Source organism: Mauremys mutica, chromosome 3 (assembly GCF_020497125.1).
Source record: "Mauremys mutica isolate MM-2020 ecotype Southern chromosome 3, ASM2049712v1, whole genome shotgun sequence".
Classification (NCBI taxonomy): Eukaryota; Metazoa; Chordata; order Testudines; family Geoemydidae; genus Mauremys; species Mauremys mutica.
The window spans coordinates 19,266,686-19,288,896 of NC_059074.1; the positions used below are offsets into that span (position 1 = coordinate 19,266,686).

The window sequence follows — 22,211 nt, forward strand, 5'->3', positions numbered from 1 at the left end:
TGACAATCCTGGAATCTTATTCTATAGCTATACAAGGTTTATTAGGCAAAATTCAGTCCTGGTGTAAGTGGCTGTAACCCCACTAAAATCAGTGGAGTTACACATAGCTGCACCACCACATTTTCGAGTCATCTACCTACCTAGGCCACAGGATTTGCAATTAAAAGTAACAAATGACACAGCCTTTACTCTGTCTGCATTACCCATTGATACAAAGCATGGAGTATCCAGGTTCCCTCTCTTAAATGGTTGGGAGAATCGGTTATTTCATTTGGGTTATTCTTACAATTGGGTTTCATACTATTTTAAATATTGTTGATTTTTTTGGTATGAATTTATACATTATTGTAAAATCACAACGTTAATATTTTTTTAAATTGTAATTTAAACAAAAGTTTCAGATTTAAAAGAATTTTTTTTTAAATAACCCTGAACAATGCACATAAAGAAATAATGGTCACAAAGGACCTCCCAGATCTTAATGCAAATCAGTGAGGTTCATAGAATCAGAGGATTGTGATAGGAGTTGTGTGGGAAAGTAGAGCAAATTATAGACAGGGGCGGGAAAAGGAGGACTAATCAAGGAAGCGCTATCACTGTAGATTGGACAAGAGGTGCCTGTCTGAGGCAATATCAAGCAACTGCTATAATCAGACCTCTGTACCGTGCACCATCTCAACTTGCCATGCGACTGGTAGCCCACCATTATTATTATTATTATTGTATAGCGATAGTAGCTATAGACCGCTATCAGGAATCAGAGACCTATTGTGCTAGGCATTGTACACATAAAACAGAAAGGTTGTCCCTACTCCAAAGAGTTTACAATCTACGTAAATGTACAGATTGTACTTACTCACCATCTAAGTAAATGGCAATGGTATGCTGTACTGTCCTAGAACATGTATGGGCATGCACCTTTCTGTCACATGCTGTCTAAACATACCAGGGTGAAATTAACATGGCCTGGGAGCAAGATTAAGATGGAATGAATCCCCAGGTATTAATTCAGCTGTGAAGCACTCAAGAAGGAATACGTTTGGCAGGTTGTAGGGGAATGGATTGATAAACATCTACTACAAATACTGACTTATACGGACTTGGCATTAATTAAGGGTGAGGGACTCAATAACAATCTGTATTAAAGGTGTCATCTTCAAAGGAAGAAGACATATTGCTGATGAAAATATAAATGAGACTATAACTTAGGAGTCATGGGATTACAGGAAGGGAATGTACAGCAGAAGAAAATCACTGGCAGTGACCCATGATGCTGTCAAACACTTTCCCATCGGAGTGATGGATGCCCCAGCACTTGGAACTCTTACACCTCGACTGGACACCGCACTAATGCATGTATTCTGGGGAACAATCTCGCACCAGCTGGCAGGGTGGCCGAAAAAGAAATTGGAGACACAAATGATCCATCACCTTGTGGTATGCAATCAGACTGCTTTGAAGAGCGATTTCAGTGAAGCTAAAGATTTCACAGATAAGGCAATTTAGAGACTAAATAGGCAGATATTCGCCACTGCTTCTGCACGGAGGTAGTATCAAACATTTTTGCCACTTACAAATATTTAACATGTTATATACATTGTGGGGAAGCTATACTTACATTCCCAACACAATGCAGCCTGGGCACTGTACGTGCGATAAATTGCATCAGTTCTGTGATTTTAGGGTGAGTTTGGAAATGACTATAACTTCTTCAGAGCATATGCTCATTGATCATGATACTAGCCTTTGTAAAGCAGCTAGCATCATGTGTTTTAAGTGCTGCCTCACAGCTCCTTTTAAAGCTCTGGAACATGAAAGCTCACTGAAGATTTCTGTATGTTCAGAGGCTGAAATAGAAATCCTTCACGGAAACAGCACATAAACCACTGTGACATATTAACGCATTATACCAAGATGCAGATTGGTCCAGTGGTCACATGACTGGGACGGAGTAGCTCTGGGTTCTGCTCCCAGCTCTAGTGCTGACCTGCTGTGCGGCCTTGTGCAAGTCACTTCCCCTTTCTGTGCCTTTGTTTCCCTCACTCCCTTTGGATTCTGTGTTTAGACTGTCCCAGCTTCAGAGCAGGTGTTTGTACTGCACCTAGCACAATGGGGCCCCAATATCTGTTGAGGCCTCCAGGTGCTAATGTAACATAAAAATAATAATTATAATAAACTTCTTGAGATGAAAAACGATGGCAGCAGAGGAGCCTAATACAAGAGTCACAGCGCTCAGCTCGCTAGGAAATTTGGATCACTTGAATTACATTTGTTTTCACTCCTTATTTCACTTTCTCTGAGGCTCATGAAAAAATGTTTGGGGAAAAACAGCTTCCGTCCCCATCACCCTGTGATCAACATTTGCCTCCTGGTTCAGAAGCTGTGCAGCTGCTGAAAAGCGTATCTGATCTTCCCATCAGCGGAAGAGTCATATCACTGCCCTTGCTTCATATTATTAAAACCTTGCCAGTGAAGGGAAACAACATCTCAGGGAATTCTGTGGTTAAAATGCAAGGAATCCACTCCCTTTTGTATGACTGCCTCCCGCTCTGGTAGAACAGCAGCAGGATATGGTGACAGAGAAAGTGTCATGTATCTCACTTAAAGGACAAAGGGAAATACCACCTCAGCAGCCTTCGTGATCCATGTCACTGATCATCCTTGGGAGAGGTGAAATAGACACAAACTAAACACTGAAGAAATGCCAAGTGTTCTTTCCCCAAAAGCTAACTAATGTTTCTAATGAGAGAAGCATGATTCATCTCCAGAGCACATGGTTTTCTTTTCAGGCAAATTATTCACAAGGCTGAATTTCGCCCCCCGAGGTGCAGTTCCCCTTGGTTTCAGTTGGACCTATGCATGCACGTCTGAGGGCAGAATTTAGCCTGCATTCTACTTGACAAATGTGTAGAAGCTGAAACGCAACACCTCTACAGTGCCTTTTATTTTCCTGATAACAAGGTTTTTATTCTCTGTCACCTTGTTAATAGGAGGATATTGCAGATAACAACTTGGCATGAGGCATAATCTATGTATATGATAACAAGCGATGTCACACATTGTAAACTCTTTTCCACACAAGCCTGGAGTTATGTTTAATGCTGTAAATTAATAACATCAGGAATGTTGATTCAGGAACATGGAGTTACTGAAAGATTTATAAATGTATCAAGAATCCCATATCATTTCAAGCTTCATCCTCTGACTCTTCTCGTTGTGTATTTTACTTTAAATCTATCTCACATATTTTGCAAGTCAAATTCACGCATTTTGGCCTTGGCCAATACTTTTATGGGGCTTTTAATTACACTTATTTGTTTCTGATTGGGCCACACAAACTTCCAGCAGTTATACTGCTTCTTCTGTGTTAGTGCAAAGACTAATGTGTGCCTATGCATAAACACTGATATTTTATATAACACACACAATGGACCAAAACTGCAAACTTTGGCTCCAGACCTGAACTTTCCCATAATCTGGGAGTGTTCAGATCCAGGCCTTTGGTTTTGGCTACAGTCTAATACACAGACATACAAACACACACACTCATGTGGCTAGGATTGTTTTCGCATGCTATAGTAGGGGAGGGAAGGTTATATTTTAATGAACTCTTTTTATTCATAAAAAGTAGTAGCCAAAGGCCTCAATCAGCTTTGGGGTGCCGTTGTGCTAAGAGCTACAAAGACAAATACAATGATACAGTCTCTGCCTCCAGGAGCTTACCATTTACCTTGTAAATATTACTGGAGATATCTGAATGAATGAGGTGAGAATACAGCAATTTTTTAATGAAGGCAAAGCCCTTACATAGCTGTACTTGTGTCCCCCTTCTGCCTCCATAGACTCACAACTCACAGCCCCTTTTCCCACAAAACCCCATCATCTGAAATCTCCCAAAATAATCTAAAAATGGTTCTGAACAAAAATGGGCCATCGATCGATCCACCTGAGATTGCTGAAGGAGGCTGAATTCTTTCCCGCCACTAACAGAATCTGGAAACAGATACTGGGCCACAAACCATGGCAGATGTCCCTTATGGGGGAACGTCCATTGTGGGAAGCATTGGTGCATAGTGGCCACACTCTACCACTTACAGTGTGGAGAATATTGTAATAATTGGGCCTATGAATTTACCCTAACCATGACCTCCACTGTGAGAAGTGAGTGAAAGTTCATAAAATGTCACAATAACCTTTAACCCTACATGTGAATGGGAAAAAATGCGAAAGGGAGACAGAATGACCAAATTAGTCCATACAAAGAACTAGCTGAAAAAACTCAAGGACTGTGTTAAGATCATTCTCTGGTAAACAAGAGGAGTGTGGAACTGGAAGTCAATTGACCAATATTGGTGAGTCAGAAATCAAACCTAACTGGTGAACAATATAATGAGATATGGGCTCTTACACCCATCATTCCTTTTGGGGTACTTAAAAGAGAAGACTTTGTGGGGGAGAACAAAACTAACCACCACTGCTGGCTGGGAGACAGATGGACAGGAAAGAACAAGCTTCACAATCATGATCATCTCCCCACCATCTCCTGGAAAGCCAGGGTCCACTGTTGTACCACTACACCTTTGTTGTCCTAATTCTGAGAGATGGCGTGACCAGACTGAGGCAGATGATATCACCACCTCCATCAGCTTTGGCTAAATTCTGAACACCATCTGGGATAAGAAACTTTGTCTCCACTTCTCCTCTCCTCCTCCTGGGTATGCTTTTCCTTCCCCACCTTATTTCTTCCCTTTCCTAATCCTCTCCTTAAGTTTTACCCTCTGTCTACTAAGAATCTGTATTAGCTGGCCAAGACTGTCCTTTTACAACACTGCTGTAAGCCTGTGGCCAGAAAGAGGAAAGCAATGCCCTAACCAGCCCAATGCTGGTATAAGTTTGCCAGAGCGGCTGATAAGACTGTGTGCTGGGCCTGTGTTTCTCCAGTTGCCAGTAAGAGTCAGAACCGGAGACAGAAGCTGCATTTTCTATCTTTGCTCTTCTTTTCTCTCCCCTTTTGTGTGTTTGTCTTGTTATCTAGGAACAACTACAGCAACAATAACAGCTTCAGTCCATCTCAGCTAACTTCTCTTTTCTGCCCCCAAATGGACAGTTATTACCATCTTTAATCCCATCTAAAAGACCACCAGCCAGGGTTATTCTCCTTTTAAAAAACTCTCTACCACTAAAGGGAAAGGGAATAAGGGATTTTATTAAAATGAAAACTTTGCTTAATATTTACATTTCAAATGCTTTAACTGTTTTTCTTCCTTCCTGCACCTATCATTGAAGGTTTTAAAGATGTTTAATGATGTGTTTGCCATGGAACGAAGCAGGCTGAGACTTAAAAACCCTGAACCATATTGACTGTTTACTGTGGTATCATGACAGATCATGTTGCTACCTAGAACTCTCTGGGCCCACTTATTCCATCTTCTAAAACAACACAACAGGAGTCAGAAAGGACCAACAAAACTCAAAAAGAGCCTCGGGCTGAAAGGCACCCTGAGGGCATGGAGGTCTTGGAGACTGGCCAGAGACTGCACTGACATGGCAGTCCTCTCAGAAAATTTGTGGAGCTATGGTGGGTTTTAAAGTTGCCCCTCCTTTACCAGTGGTGGGTCTGTGTAACTCGGGCTCCTCTGTGCGTGAAGTTGTAACGGCTCGTGCTTTTAGCTCTGGAGGTCCCTTGTTCAGTCACTGGTACGGCGGCTGTCACATATGTAGAGGGCAGCAGTAACGCTGGATGATCTTCACGTGGGCCACTAATCCCTCACGTGAGCACTGCATTAGTGGTTCAAGGAGGAATAAGTAATACCACCCCCTACACCAGCTGTCCAGAATCGAGTCCAGAAATCTGAAAAACTGTCACGAGAAGAGTGACCTAGAACTTGGCAGCTACATTTCAATGGTGGATATAAAATTAAGGAACAGTTATGGCCAAAGATTCAGAAATAGGTGTGACTGATGGCTGGTATCTTGGTCAACACTCAGGTTTGAATCATGGAACTACAGAACCATGAGTCATTACACCTTGATCTAAAGAGCCAGACTCTGTAGCAGGAGACTGTAACTGACTCACATCCTCTGTAGATTGGGCAGAAGGAGCCACATAACATGAATTGACCAGTGGGTTACATAGATACCTATATTGTCAAAGCAAAATATGGGCATAGGAAACACATCACTCAAGACTAAAGCTGGGCGAATTGGATTTTTTTTTTTTGGCAAATACTTTATTTGCTGAAAAATGCAATTTCAGTTTACCGAAACTGTTCACAAATTCAGGAAGAATTCGGCTAATAGTTTTGTCTGGAAAAAACTGGGGAGGAGGGGAAATCCCAAAAAGTTGAAATGTTTCAATTCAACATTTTCTAAATGAAACATTTTGACTTTTTGTTTCAAAACAACATTTGGTTTTGAAGTTTATCTAGATTTAACACAAAAAAAGGATAAAAAACCCATTCAAAAATGAAACAAAACATTCTATTTTGGAGGATATTAAATGTTTCAATCAATCAATCCATCAGAAAATAAATATTTAGGTTTTTTTGTTTCATCAAGAAAAAACAAAAAATTTGCTGGTTGACCCAATTACAGGTCGACCCAAAATACACTTTTTTTTCGGTTCAGCCACCAATCCAAAAAAAAAAATCTGCCAGCTCTATTCAGGACTATGCAGTGGTAACTACACAGGCATGTGCAAAAGAGGAAAATACTTCTTCCAACCATAGAACTTTGCATTTGGTGCACACAATTACTATTGGTGATCAGTGGTATCTATTCTGTGGGGACAATTTAGACATTTATATTTAATACTCTGATGCTTAATGTTTCAGGATTCTGACTGCCTCTTCCACTTACTCATAAGCAGGAAAAGAGATGGCCAGGAGGCACAATAAATAGGACACAGCTGTTGAATCATACTTTTGGCCCCCTGCAAAACTTTATAGTTCCAACAGCCTGGGACCCCTGCAGAGCCAAGGAGGAGACGTTGCATGTATTCGTATTCTGCACCCACCACCATAGTGCCTGAGTACATTCCTGACTGGCACCTGGACACTGATTTCTTATGTGCCTATCAGGAATAATCTACGTGGAATTTCAGAAGCGACAGAATACAGGCCAGTGTTAGTGGTTGGCTTGCACCACTACTGTATTGGCCACTGCCACAGAGTAAAATAGGACCAAAGTTGGCTCAAAAGGGGAAGGATTAGGTGGTCATTTTCCACACTGCAACATCTGAAAAATGCAACTGCTTCAAGAAAAACGACAGAAACTTTTCTGATTTTCCTCCAGATGGTACTGCAATGAACCTCAAACTACTGATATTGAAATCCCGGGAATCCTAACATAAGCGGTGGCTGTTTGAAAATGCACCACAAATCCAAGAACAGACAAATAGTGTCTGATTTTCTACACAACTTTAATCTGTTCTTTGACCTACCCCATTCATACATTTTGGCCCAGCAGCTCAGTAGAGACCCCGTCACTTCACTTTGAGATGGAAAGCCCAGTATGAATGGCCCTTTATTGCTTTCCATTCAAAGTCTTTATGCATTTGGAAATCTCACATCGAATCTGACTTCTCTATGTTAGAATAAAAGAACTCTGTAGCTTCGGGTCACTGACAATGTTTCAGACAGGCATTCCCATGTGGCGTACATTTTGTTTCAAATGAAAACAAGTGCCGATAGCAAGGGATTCTGGCAATTGACCCCAAGGACTAGGCTAGAAGCCTGGATTAACAGTGGTAAATCTCAGTGTAATCAACCTCAGCCTTTTCCCTTTTATCACAGAAAAGGCTTCCAAACTGTACTTCCTGGTGGTGGGGCTCCTTTAAATGGGAATTAAATGTAACTCCTCAATACAAAGGGATTCCCTTGTACTGAAGGATGTTAACTCCCCAAGCTCCTCTCTTCCAGAGAGACAGATTTCTGCAATCTGGGCTTGATTAGATCTAGTGATTTAATTGTGAAGAACCCTGATTTAGCTGATTTTTTTTAATTACTATCAAACAGGATGCATACACAATGGCCCCATCTAGACTCTCTGTACAACTGAGTTTAAAAACCCAGGTAGTCAGCACTTCCAGTGGGTTTGCTGTAAGATATCCAGGGACTGAAATGGATGGAACTCATCCAATGCATGAGGTGAGGAAGAGAGTGTTTTCCATGCATAGAAAGGCAGCATGGAAGGACCAGGTTGAGAGAAGGGTTCAAGAGGCACCCTACAGGGTTGAGAGGAGCACAGTTTGAAGGAGGATATCTATCTAAAGTACTTCTATGGTTTCTGTCTCCAGAATATCCAAACACCTCACAATCATTAACCCATTTCTCCTCACAACACCCCTGTGAAGTAAGAAAGTGCTATTACCCACATTCTGCAGATGGGGAACTGAGGTACAGCGAGACTAAGTGACTTGCCCAAGGTCACACAGGAAGTCTGTGGCAGAGCAGGGAATTGAAGTCTGGACTCCTTAGTCCCAGGCTAGTGCTCTAAGTATACAAGCATCATTCCCTCTGAAGCACCCAGCACTGACCACTGTCGGAAGACAGGATACTGGGTAGATAGACCATTGGTCTGACCCAGTATGGCCGTTCTTATGTTCTTATGGGTAAATAGAAATTAAATCTCAGTCACTTTGTAAACATCCTCTAAAGCAGGGGTTTTCAATCTGTGCTCCGCTGACCCCTAGGGGTCCACAGGGTCCGTGAAAGGTGGTTGTTATCATAGAACAGTGGTTTTCACCCGGGAGTCCGCAGACTATGTCTAAGATTTCCAAAGAGGTCTGCACCTCTATTTGAAATTTTTAAGGGTCTGGAAATGAAAAAAGTTTGAAAACCACTGACCTAGGGGATCCAGGATCAACTACTCAGTGCTCCACACGCACACACATACTACATGACTGACTATAGCACACACCGCTCTCATTCTAAAACCCAGAGGGACGCTTTCTGCTCTCAGAAGCACCATAGATGCCAATGGAACCTGACTGCATAAATCAAAGGGCAGCGTTAGCCCACAGGGTGCAGGGTCAGAGGTGGAATCCCCATTACTGAACAGGTTGGAGAAACACCTGTCAGGGATGGTCTAGGTTCATTTGGCGCTGCCTCAGTGCAGGGAGCTGGACTCGATGACTTCTCAAGGTCCCTTCCAGCCCTACATTTCTATGATCCCATAAGAACCCTGCCGAACACCTGAGATTGTCATTAAATCGCTCCTGCAAGCAAAGTCACGGCATGAAAAACTAAACATTATATCTCTCCTCTTCTCTCGCTATTCCAGATGCTGGGGGGACTTCTTAAACATGCCACTTGCAGATAAGGGAAAGGACTAAATACATGTGTGTATCTGTTGTGCATGCAAATGCAACTTATTGAGCAGATTTTGAAAAGCGTTGTTTGGCAACAAATAAATAAATAAAAGACGGATGGGTTGGCCTCAGCCAAAATCCTTGGTCTTTAATCTCCACATCCTCCTGCCCCCACAGCGTGTCTGCCTGTGGCCCCCCTTGTTACAAGCTATCATCATCACATATGGGAAAGCCTCTCTTTACTGCAAATTCTGGCATGATGGAAGGAGACTCCCAGCCATTTGATATGCGGTACTAGTGTTACAAGAGCAACGGCAAGTCTGTCGGCATGTCGTTTTCTTACAAGGCACATGTTGCCCCACCACTTTATCTTCAGCATTTTCCACTGACATGTAGGAGCAAAAGCACTCAGATCAGCTCTTTAAAATAAACTGTACATTTCTCTAAAAGTGCCTGGGTGCAGGAGATGCCACAATTAGCTGCTCTCTGGGCAAACTGGACATTTGCCAGATTAGAACAAAATGGTTCCTTGCACCATAGATGCATCATTCCTTTAAACCTCTTGTTCTGCTGTAACATTTATTACTAATTCTTATTGATTTATAGCCATAAATATGCAGGGCACTTAACACAAATAAAAGTGCAGGTCTTTGCCCCCAAAAGCTTGCAATCCAAATCCCTGATCCTGGAAAGACTGATGCATGTACTGAATGTAATGCTCATGAGTAGTCCCCACTGAAGTCAATAACATCAATCAGTGTAGGTTTCCACATCTGAATTTTTCCAGTCCTATTCAATGTACAAAGGGTTCTTTGATTTGTGGTAGTCATACAAGCTTAAAGAGAAGATACCAGTGGTAGGTTTCTTCCATATAAATGAGTGACTAAAATTAACTACTGCCACATGGGCAGAATTCCTCTTTATGCGTTATCTCTGATGATTTACATCAGCTGAGAATTTGATCTTATGAGTACAGGAGAAAAAGTAAACCAAAGATTCTACCTGGATTTCAAGTCACTAAAATAAAACACCCTAAAACAAAATGTAAGGTAACCCTACAGGAAGTCCTGTCTACACTGAAAAACTACCATGTTGGGAGATCCAATTAAAAGGTAGTCCATCCCCCAAAACAGTTAAAACAGTTTGGTCTTGCAATATATTTGTGTTTTAGCCACATTCCTGGACCATTAAAGTCAAAGGCTGTAGCAAAATTCAGAACATCGCAGTAAGACATAATTAGTCCCATCTACACTGCACGAACAAACTATTTATTAACAATTTCATAGATTATAAAGCCAGAAAGAACAACTGTGATCATTTACTCTGACCTCTGGAGTAACACCATAGGACTTCCCTCAATTCTGGTTTGAACTACAGCATATCTTTTAGAAAAACATCAGACCTTGATTTAAAGATTTTCCATGATGAAGAGTCCACCACAGCTCTTGGTAAACTGCTCCAATGGTTAATTACTCTCACAGTGTCAGATGGCCAATGTTACCCAGCATGCTAATTTTTAGAGCATAGATCTAAGTGGCATCAAGCACAAGACAGCTGCTGCGTGGCCTGGGAAAGATGAAACCAAGAATTAAAGAGATGCAGTTTAACATGCAATACCTGAAGGGAAGTACCAACTGAACAGGCTACATCTTCCTTAATTAAAGTTGCATAGGACTGTAGGTATCGGGAGGGACACATCTGATGACTTGGCACAATTCGGCCATAAAAGGAAGACTGGATGCTGATGGTGGTTCTGTGAGGGCATCGCAGGGAGACATATTCTCCATCGCAGGCATGGTCACTGTAATTCTTTAACACTCTTGATATAGAACCTGACAAAAAAAGATGACAAGAGCCATTAGCTTCCTGTCACTGATCATCAAACTTCGTTACACAGTGCTGCCACTAATTAACTAAAATCCAGCTAATTAACTCTCACTGCACTGCAGTCAAGTAGATTTTGTTGTCATCTCTCATTTCACAGCTGGGGAATGGACACAGAGATTAAGTAACTTGCCCAAGGTCATTGAAAGTGTGCATGGCAGAACTGAGGTTACTTTTCCAGGCCCCTAGTACAGGAACCCACTAAATTGGGTTGTCTCTCTCAAAACCATATTTTAATTTCTTTGGTTGTTTCTCCCCTTTTAACCAATGGCATGAAAAGTTTGTTTTCTCCCTTCTTAGGTAGAGTTTCCAGGGTTTCTAGAAGGAAGCTGCTTCACAGAACCAAATCTTTCCCAGGGAGACATTACAACATCATATATCACAGTAAAAGCACTAAGAAGAACAGGTCATTTATCCATCAAACACCAGGGATGGTGTCTCATTAAAGTTACACTAAGTGAAAGTGACTGAGAGGATCATCACAGAGAAGTTACCATGACAACATCTTCTGCATCCGTTACACTCAAGCTTCAGGGCTAAGCATTCTGGTACTGACCCAGAGAGGTGATACTTGCCCTCAGCCACCACTGAGATCGATGAGAGTTGTGGATGCTCAGTACTAGAGCTAGTCAAGGACATTTTCCCCAAAACAGGTTTTTTGTTAGGAATTGCCAATTTGTCAAAATCGAAACTTTTTGCAGGAACATGCCAATTTCAATTAGACTTTTACTGGTAAAGATTTCTCCCATTCAGGATGGACTCTGGTCAAAACCAGCATGAAAGACCCACAACTCAATAGCCATGTGGTTAGAGCTACACATCCAGAACGTGGTAGAGCCAGGTTTGAGGACCTTCCTTGCTGATTCAGACCAAGGACTCGAAGCCAGGTATCCCATATCCTAGGCTGAGTGCCCTAGTCATCAGGCTGTTGGTTAATCAGGGGTGGGTGTATCTCTCTCTCTTTCTGATAAAAACTTGGAAAAGTCTCGGTTTCATCCTGATAAAGAAAACCCTGAAAATCTTCACAGGACAGTCGGGAGAGAACATTCCCCAGTTCAATCTGGTACCTCTCAAGATCAAACCCTGTGTCAATACAGCTCTGCCTAATAAACTAGCCAGTGTTTGTCCTAAACAAATTGGGAGCTTGCCAATTTTCAGGGTTTACCCTAGTCAACTGGAGGTGCTGTGTCTAGAAACCTGCGAAGGTTTACAGCCATTGAAAGAGGGGACTGGGTCAGGATTCCTACCTGTACTGAGCTCTACCCTCCGCTACCTGCTTCTGCTGGGAACCATTCCCAATCTCTCAGCTGACCCCCACAGAGAAAGCCATCTTCTTCTACAGCCAGCATCTGTCCCTCTCCCATCCCAAGTAGCAGCAGGGAGAAAGACTGTGCGTCTGCTACAGAGACTGGGTGCAGGCACTTCTGAGCATGGAACCCGAAACCTGCTCAGAGGGCAGGAGTCTGACTGGCTGACCAGAAAACCAAAACAACCCCATCCCCTTTTTTGTTTATTGATTTTCCTTTCCCTGCCCTTTCCTCTAACCTTTTCAGTGGTAACTGGATAAAGGTTAAAGAGGGGAGGGAGGAGCAAGGCAGAAAAAAAACAAAAACCTAGGAAGGAAGAGGAAAAAAAGTTCTGAAAATGTTCAAAACTGAAAAAAGATAGATTTCACACACAAATAATACAAACTATGATTTAGATGATCATAGCGGTCCCTTTTGTGTGAATTTCCCACAATCCCCCTTCCTTTTCAACTATAGAGCAGGCTAGACACGTGGGTAAAGGGGCCATCATGCTGAAATGGGTCAGAGGTCACGAGCTGGGCACAAGATACCCAGGACAATATAATCTTCCGCAGGGACCTCAGGGTTAAAGCAACAATGTAGCTCGGCCCCACCATTTAGCTTTGATTATAGGGGGTTGGATATTTCCTCCCTATCTTTTACTATTATTAAACAATCATATTGCCGTAACACCTCACAATATACTCCGAATAGCCCCTTTGCTCAAATCAACCTATTAATTTTCAAGCACCAGGGGCAAAATTTGCCTATAAAAAAAGAGGCTTCCAGGATGCAGCCCCAACGGCTGGAATAAGCTACCTGGCTGTATAAGAGAGGCAAGAGCGCTGTTTAATTTTAAAGCATTTTTATTCCTAGTCTGGAAGCTCTGTTGGTGTAAAATGAACTGGGTCTGCTCGATGCTGTCTCCTACTTCAGAGAGCAAGTGTCCTGCACCATGGTGATTGCTTTGTCCTGATGCACGCTGGAGTCTGACGGATAGCTGCTCTCCTTCCAATTCTTCTTCTTCTTCTATGTCAATCGGATATGGCAAATTAATAATAAAACCAAACTTTAAAAAAAAATAAGTTTCCAAGTTATCAGTCCACCATGTTAGGACTTCTCCCTACCTTCTTGTGTACTCAGGGGGGAAGGAAAGTGTTACCAGGAGGCAGTAAAGATTCCCCTTGCTTCAGGGGATTTGTCTCTCAAAGCAGCCATCCCTCAGCATGTCTCCCGTGTCAATATATCTAGAATCAGGACGGCTTTCAATCCCCACAATTAGTGCAGATCACATGTTAGAGCAACTCATTACTCCCCTTTTCCTTTGGCAACAACAGAATAACATGAGTTCATTCAAGCTCAAGTTAATGAAAACTATCGCTTGAGCCCTTTGATGGTGACTGGCTAATGACAACTAAAGCATGTTCTCGGAAGCATCTGGCACTGGTCACTATCAGAGAGGGGATACTGGAATAGATGGACCACCCACCTGTCTGTGTTCCCAAGCAGAGCAGAAAGGACTAGGTGTGTAGATAGTCATTATGCTCTCTCTCTTCCCCTTCCCCATCTGCCTAACCTACTCCTAATTCAGTGAAAGCACTTTTGAAAATGCAATTTTTTTCCTTATCCAGTGGCTCACTCTTCTGCATTCTGGGGTTATAGAATCATAGAATATCAGGGTTGGAAGGGACCTCAGGAGGTCATCTAGTCCAACTCCCTGCTCAAAGCAGGACAAACCCCCAGTTTTTTGTTTTGTTGATTTAGGAAAGTGAGCATCTGAATTGATTTCTGCATTAGCATCAGGGTCTGGGCGGTGATGGGGTGATCTCTTCACCGATCACTGTATAGAGACCTCAAACAGTGAGTGAGTTGCTGATGAATTGTTCATTGATTGAAATTTATAAAAGCATGGCCCTTGTCAAGCATCTTGGGACTTCAGTGTTGCTTTAGATAACAAGATAATAGGCACACAAGATAAATAGAAAACGTTCTCCTCTCTTTCCCCACACAGTGCTGAGGAATCTCTTTTGGATATCTGCATTGGACCACTTTTTTTAGTCATACAGGATGACACAGTATCAAATATGTGTTAACTAGTGCACAGAATTTGGTGGAAGGTAGATAAATACAGTCTAAAGAAATGTGAGTGGAAAGATATTCATTCAATCCTCATATCTATCACCCTTGCCTGTTGCAGTGTAGATTACTAGTATTCACTGCTCACTATGGACTGGAATATAAATGACAATCACAAATGTGCAACCTTCAAGATAAAAACAAAGTCAGTTACTAGCAGGGTTTTGCGAGTTGCTGATGGGAATATAGTTTATACAACCATTTTTTCTTTACTAGCCTGACGTTTTGTTGGGTTGAAAGTGGATCCCAGGCAATTCAAAAGAAAGAGGCTATTAAGATCTGCTGGCTTAACCAAGAGATCTTCAATTATCTGAAACTCAAAAAAGAATCCTACAAAAAGTGAAAACTAGATCAAATTACAAAGGATGAGTATAAATACGTAACACAAGTATGTAGGGACAAAATTAGAAAGGCCAAGGCACAAAACGAGATTAAACTACCTAGAGACATAAAGGGAAACAAGAAAACATTCTATCAATACATTAGAAGCAAGATGACGACCAAAGACAGTGTAGGCCTGTTACTCAATGGGGGGGGGAAACAATAATAGAAAATGTGAAAATGGCAGAAGTGTTAAATGACTTTTTTGTTTCAGTTTTCACCAAAAAGTTTAGTAACGTTTGGACATCTAACATAGTGAACACCATTGAAAATGAGGTAAGATCAGAGGCTAAAACAGGGAAGAACAAGTTAAAAATTACTTAGACAAGGTAGACGTCTTCAAGTCACCAGGGCCTGATGAAATACATCCTAGAATACTCAAGGAGTTGACTGAGGAAGTATCTGAGCCATAAACAATTATCTTAGAAAAGTCATGAAAGACCGGAGAAATTCTATAAGACTGGAAAAGGGCAAATATAGTGCCCATCTACAAAAAGGAAAATAAGGACAACCTGGGGAATTACAGACCAGTCAGCTTAACTTCAATACCGGGAAAGATAACAGAGCAAATAATTAAACAATCAATTTGCAAACACCTAGAAGATAATAAGGTGATAAGTAACAGTCAGCATGGATTTGTCAAGAACAAATCGTGTCAAACCAATCTAATACCCTGTCAAAAAAAAGCTAACAAACCTTGTGGATGGGGAGGGGTGAAGTGGTAGATGTGGTATATCTTGACTTTAGTAAGGCTTTTGATACTGTTTCGCATGACCATTTCATAAACAAATTAGGGAAATGCATCCGTAGATGGAACTACTATAAGGTGGGTGCAAAACTGGTTGAAAAACCGTTCCCAGAGAGTAGTTTTCAGTGGTTCATAGTCAAGCTGGAAGGGTATATCGAATGGAGTCCCACAATGATCAGCCCTGGGTCCCGTTCTGTTCAATATCTTCATCAATGATTTAGATAATGGCATAGAAAGTACACTTATAAAGATTACAGACAATACCAAGCTGGGACGAGTTGCAAATGCCTTGGAGGACAGGATTAAAATTCAAAATGATCTGGACAAATTGGAGAAATAGTCTGAATAAATAGGATGTAATTCTATAACACCAAATGCAAAGTACTCCACTTAGGAAGGAACAATTAGTTGCATGCACACGAAATGGGAAATGACTGCCTAGGAAGGAGTACTGCATAAAGGGATTTGCAGGTCATAGTGAACTACAAGTGAAATATGAATCAACAGTGTAACACTGTTCCAAAAAAAAAGAATGAACATCATTCTGGGATATATTAGCAGGAGTGTTGTAAGCAAGACACGAGAAGTAATGTTTCTGCTCTACTCTGCGCTGATTAGGCCTCAACTGGAGTATTGTGTCTAGTTCTGGGTGCCACACTTCAGGAAAGATGTGAACAAATTGGAGAAAGTTCAGAAAAGAGCAACAAAAACAATTAAAGGCCTAGAAAACATGACCTATGAGGGAAGATTGAAAAAACTGTGTTTGTTTAATCTGGAGAAGAAAACACTGAGAGGGGACATGATAACAGTTTTCAAGTACATAAAAGGCTGTTACAAGGAGGAGGGAGAAAAATTATTCTCCTTAACCTCCGAGGATAGGACAAGAAGCAATGGGCTTAATTGCAGCAAGGGAGGTTTAGGTTGGACATTAGGAAAAACTTCCTAAGTGTTCAGATAGTTAAGCACTGAAGTAAATTACCCAAGGAGGTTGTGGAATCTCCATCACTGGAGATTTTTAAGAGCCAGTTAAACAAACCCCTGTCAAGGATGGTCTAGATCAGTGGTCCTCAAACTTCATTGCATCCCGACCCCTTTCTGACAACAAAAATTACTACATGACCCCAGAAGGTGGGACCAAAGCCTGAGCCCGCCTGAGCTCTACCAGCCTGGAGTGTGGGGGGGAGGGTGTTGTCCAAAATCCAAGTCCCAGTGCCCTGGGCAGCGGGAATAAAGCAGAAGCCCAGGGCTTCAGCCCCAGGCAGGGGGCCTGTAACCTAAGTCCCGCCATCCCAGGCTGAAGCCCTCGGGCTTTGGCCCGGGGCGGTCAGGCTCAGGCCCCGAGCCCCAGCAAGTCTCAGCCAGCCCTGGCAACCCCATTAAAATGGGGTTGGCTCCACTTTGGGGTCCCAACACACAGTTTGAGAACCGCTGGTCTAAATGATCTCTTGAGGCCCCTTCCAGTCCTATGATTCTACGAAAAACAGGCCTGCTGTGGAGGACACTGTCAGATCTGTTCAATTTGGCTTGTAATGCCGGGGTTCTCAAACTGGGGGTAGGGACCCCTCAGGGGGTTGCAAGGTTATTACATGGTGGGGTCACGAGCTGTCAGCCTCCACCCCAAACCCCGCTTTGCCTCCAGCATTTATAATGGTGTTAAATATATTAAAAAGTGTTTTTAATTTATAAGGGGCGGGGTGGAGGGGTCACACCTAGAGGTTTGCTGTGTGAAAGGGGTCACCAGTACAAAACTTTGAGAACCACTGTTCTAATGCTTGTCAATGCTTTTCATGGTTTGCAGTGTTGCTAGCCCTTGTGATTTTATGATGTCTCACTAAACTACAGGTTTCACTTAAAGCTGGAGACAAGTAATTAGATGAGAACCTCAGTTTTCATTTTAAAAATAAAGTAGGTTTCTAGCCCTCATTGTGCAAGAGAAAAGCTTGAAAATGTGACTTGAATGCACCCTAAATACTCAAAAACCAGAAGGCAAATAAAGAGGACACCAATTTTTTTTTAAATCTCATTTTAAATCTGATTATTTTTGAACATTTAGGGCAGCAATAACGCAATGGGCTCAACGCCTTTCACTTGTAGTTTTCAGGGAGAGGGGGAGGAAGAGGGAGGGATCATTCCTTGTAGGCTACAACTTACTTAAAATAAACCAATCTGTAGGCATGATGTATTATGTTTCTGTTTGGTTCAAAGGTCTCTTGTTGGGTTTTATAGCTGGTTTCACATTCCAAGGATGAAGACCTAAACAAGAGTCGATTACAACAAAATAGAGGAAATGTCCCTTTCAATCATCACATTGAATGGGATTTTTCTCAGGGCAGGAGTCTGACTCTTAGCAAATCATCAGCAAATTAGTAAAACCCCTCACCACCGCACTCCGAACACAAACTTCTATGCTGGTTGTAACAGAGGCTGGGGAAAGAAATTCTACACCAACCAGCAATTTTGTCAGTTCCCCCAACAATCATTTTCACTCGTGCAAACCTGCCTCTTCAGGGAAATGCTGCTCAGTTCTCAAGTAAAAGCCAATTGTAACTACCTAGGACATATGTTAGCTGGGAGACAATAAAGGTTTCATAGACCATATTATGTATCATTTTACAGATATCGCTTGATATGACATGACTTAACATTACCCTGGTGTGGCTGCCCGACCTCCCTGCCTACTTGGAGTGCTCTCTTTTAAGAGACACAGCTTTTCCTTTTTATGAAACCAGAGTAACTGATGGAGTAGCTTACAATAGAACAGAATTATAGAACACCTTTTTTTCCCTCACAGCCAGAGATAGGACAAGAATACAGTATACATGTGTAAATCATTAGAAACTGGTGTTTACTGATTTATGGGGGTTTTCTTCAAAATGGTAACCACATTTCTCCTGTTTCCATGAAGTGACATTTCCGTTTTGCAATGATGTTCCTGATTCTGATGTCGTAAACATGTGTGCAGCAAACGATGCAACTGATTTTACAGTGCACCTGGTGACATACAGCACCTGATCAGCCATCAAAACGCACCCTTCCCCTTCACTAAGAAAAATCCTCTATCAACATGTACTATAGAAACATGTTACATAAAATACCCCTCTAAAGATCCAATTCAGATACACTCTGGATACTTCTACTAACATTAATGTGCATTCCATAGGATTTTAAGACCAGAAGGGACCATTATAATCACATACTATGAGCTCTTATGTAACAGAACCTCACCCAATAAATTCCTCCATCAAGCCCCTAATTTCTCTTTGAGCAATAGCATATCTTTTAGAAAGATTTCCAGTCTTGACTTAAAGACTGCAAGTGATGGAGACTTTGCCACATCCTTAGTAAGCTGTTCCAATGATCAATTACTCTCATTTTAAACATGTCCCTGGACTTCCAATCTGAATTTGTCTAGCTTCAGCTTCTAACCATTGGAATTTGTTAAACTTTTTCTGCTTGATTAAAGAACCATCTGCTGTCAGAAATCTCTTCCTTGGGTAGACCACGATCAAGTCACCTCACCTCTTAACCTTCTCTTGGATAAACTAAAGAGAACAATCTTCTTTGTGCATGTGCATAGCCAATCAAGTAGAATCTATATACTCAATGCTGCAAGGTGCTGAGCATTCTTAATTCCCACTGAAATCACGATTTCAGAACCTATCAACATTGAGCCTGCTGAGAAGAAGTGGCAGAAGCTTATGGAGAAATAAACAATAGGTATGTGGATGTGTTGCTGGAACCTGTCTGTTACCTGCCTACTCAACAGAGGTGACATCTTCAACTATATTATGAACATAGCTGGTAAAAAGTTATGTATTTTCGGTGAACATTTTTGAAAAAAAAATTCTAATGTTCTGAATTTTTGACAAAAGAAAAGTTTTCATTTTGTGTCAGTTTTCAAAAAAACAAAATGTTTTTGATTTTCCGGGTTCTCCACACACACACATACACACACTGTCCAAAAAAAGTGGAGCAAGGGAAAGAAGAGGCAAGAGGAAGACAAACCAAACCAAACATCTTTAATTTTAAACACAATGAAAATTTGTTCCATTTTTTGACCCAAAAATCCCCAAACATTTTCAAAGAAATAAAAGCTTCTTGTGAAAATTTTCATTTCCTTTGAAAAGTCTTTTTTTATTATTTTTTTTGCCAATGAAAGTTGACAAAAAACTTTTCACCAGCTGTAATTATGAATATATGATGCCAGGATACATTTAATTTAAATAATTAGTTTGATTGGCATAGACCTATAAACCTAGAAACAATTAATTTTCCATTTTCTGAAACACACTAAGTAAATACAATCAATTGTCCTATCAATAATGCTGCTCTGTGTACAGTGGCGAGGGTAGATCTTTTAACTCTAGCCCCCTATTTCCAAGCATCTATAAATGTTTACAAATTACCAGCTGCGTTGAAATTTTTTGTATTTCTTCTAAACAGTGAATTTTTAAGTTAGATAAAATTCCTTTTGGACGTTTTTGAGACAATGGAATATGAGAGAGAGTTTTTACCAACAGAGAAGTTATTCAGATGCTATTTCTTGAGTTCAGAGGACCCCAAAACAAGCATGGTTTTAAGATGTGCTATGAACTGTGGTAACTTTCCAACATACTTTTTATATGCAGGGCACCGATACTGATAACATCTCATTGAAACTGTGCTGAGCTGGAAGAGTAGAAAAGCATATTGCTAAGAATAAGAGACACAAACAGGACTGAAAATGTGACCCAAGGCCAGGCTTTAAGCCAGAGTAAGTAGGTCTATATGAATGTGCCTCGTACCAGGCAGTCTTGCTGATACTTGTGTTTGAAATACTAAAATCAGCTGTCTCAAACGGCGGCATGGCCTAATATGAACACAAGGGGTTTCTTTTGCTTTGTTACTATTACTGTTGACTAAAGCTTGCCATTGCAAAGATTCTTCAGGAAAAAATATTTCTCCCACCTCCCCTTCACCTGTAATTACTTATAAATACAACACAGAGCAGGAAACAAACACATGAAGATTTTGAAAGTAAGCCTATGAAACTTTTGACCTAAAATCAACCTTATCTTGTCCATTATCTGATTTATTCTATTGCTAGTTATAGATTCTGACTGGGATCCAATGTAACAAGAACAACAAAAAATGACTTTGTAAAAAGCTATTCTAGTATTTTGTTTAAAGGGACAGTGCCAACTGTGGTGTTTAGATGTTGCTTGTGATTATTAGAACTCGGAGCACTGGCTGTTAGGAGTCTGAAAGGACAGGAATCAGGAAGAAGGGGGGAGAAGTTGAGGAGGCAGAGTGAGAGTTACAGAGGGTGCAGCAGCAGCTTGGTAAATAGGTTTACACTTTAAAAATAAAGTCCTGTTGAAGTTTGTTAGTACCTTCCCTAGTTGATACAACATTTTGGTGACGAGGATGGATATTCTGCCTCTGAACCCACCTGCGCCCTTCCTGCAAAGCCCAGGTGAGCCTCCAGTTGCTTTTAGTGCCCGGATCCATATGTTTGAGACTTATCTGCTTGCAATCAGTGCTACAGAGATTTCTGAAGTAAGCAGAAATCTTACTAATTTCTCTGTGTGTGCTCTGCTAATCCACTGCCTTGGAGCAGAAGGGCCGCGTATATTTTACACTTTTCCCCTTCCAGATGATAAATATGAGACTGCACTCACTGCATTAAAAAACTTTTTTGTACCAAAAGTGAATGTAGTAGCTAATCGCTACAGATTTCGCCAGTGTGAGCAGAAACCAGGGGAGACTATAATGCAGTATATTGCTTCCCTGAGGAGTCTGATTGTAACTTGTGACTTTGGGAATATGGCAGATGAGATTATTAGAGACCAGCTCATTGAGAAAACAACCATGCTTTGTGTAAGAGAACGCTTACTTCTAGAACCACAACTTACACTAGAAAAAGCAATAACCATTGCTACTCAGATTGAGTCAGGTACAGCTGAAGCCAAAATAATGAGCAGGGATACAGGAGGCACAGCCCAGGCTGTGACTCCTTTGCAAAAAAGTTCACTATCCCTGCAGACAAACAATTGCAGGAGGAAAACTAATGAAAAGCCACTGAATCAGCAAATTCAAAATACAGTAAAAGCTTTCGCTGTAGATCCCCACAACACCTTGCAAGCTACACAGGACGTCCAGCAAAAGTAGCTCAGTGCAATCAGTCCAAAAAGATTGGGCATTTTGCTAAAGTATGTCGCAGTAGCCAGTTCAATCAACAGGTGCATGCAGTTAAAATACCAGATATTACTGTGCTTAATGTGGACATATTCCAGAACAGAAAGTGCACTGTAAACGTTTCTGCCATACCATCAGGCAAATCACACTCTATTCAGCTAATGTTGGACACTGGCTCAGCAGTATCTATACTACCTGATTCCATCTATTTGCAATACTTTAAAGATGTGCCTCTTACTGAACCCAAACTTCAGTTGGTGCACTATTTGAAAAACCATATTCCAGTACA

General features: G+C 41.3%; 1 protein-coding gene across 4 annotated transcripts in view; it reads right to left on the reverse strand.

The window, feature by feature from the left end:
• LOC123367428 (protein eva-1 homolog C-like) overlaps nucleotides 1-22,211 on the reverse strand; it is a 304,747-nt gene that overhangs the window by 179,925 nt on the left and 102,611 nt on the right. For 3 of the 4 annotated variants that reach the window (XM_045011677.1, XM_045011678.1, XM_045011679.1), the window contains exon 2: nucleotides 10,928-11,142. In XM_045011677.1, coding sequence (XP_044867612.1) covers nucleotides 10,928-11,142 — 215 coding nt within the window. Of the gene's footprint in view, nucleotides 1-10,927; nucleotides 11,143-11,249; nucleotides 11,367-22,211 lie in introns of those variants that run through there. The other variant, XM_045011680.1, reaches the window with a different exon arrangement.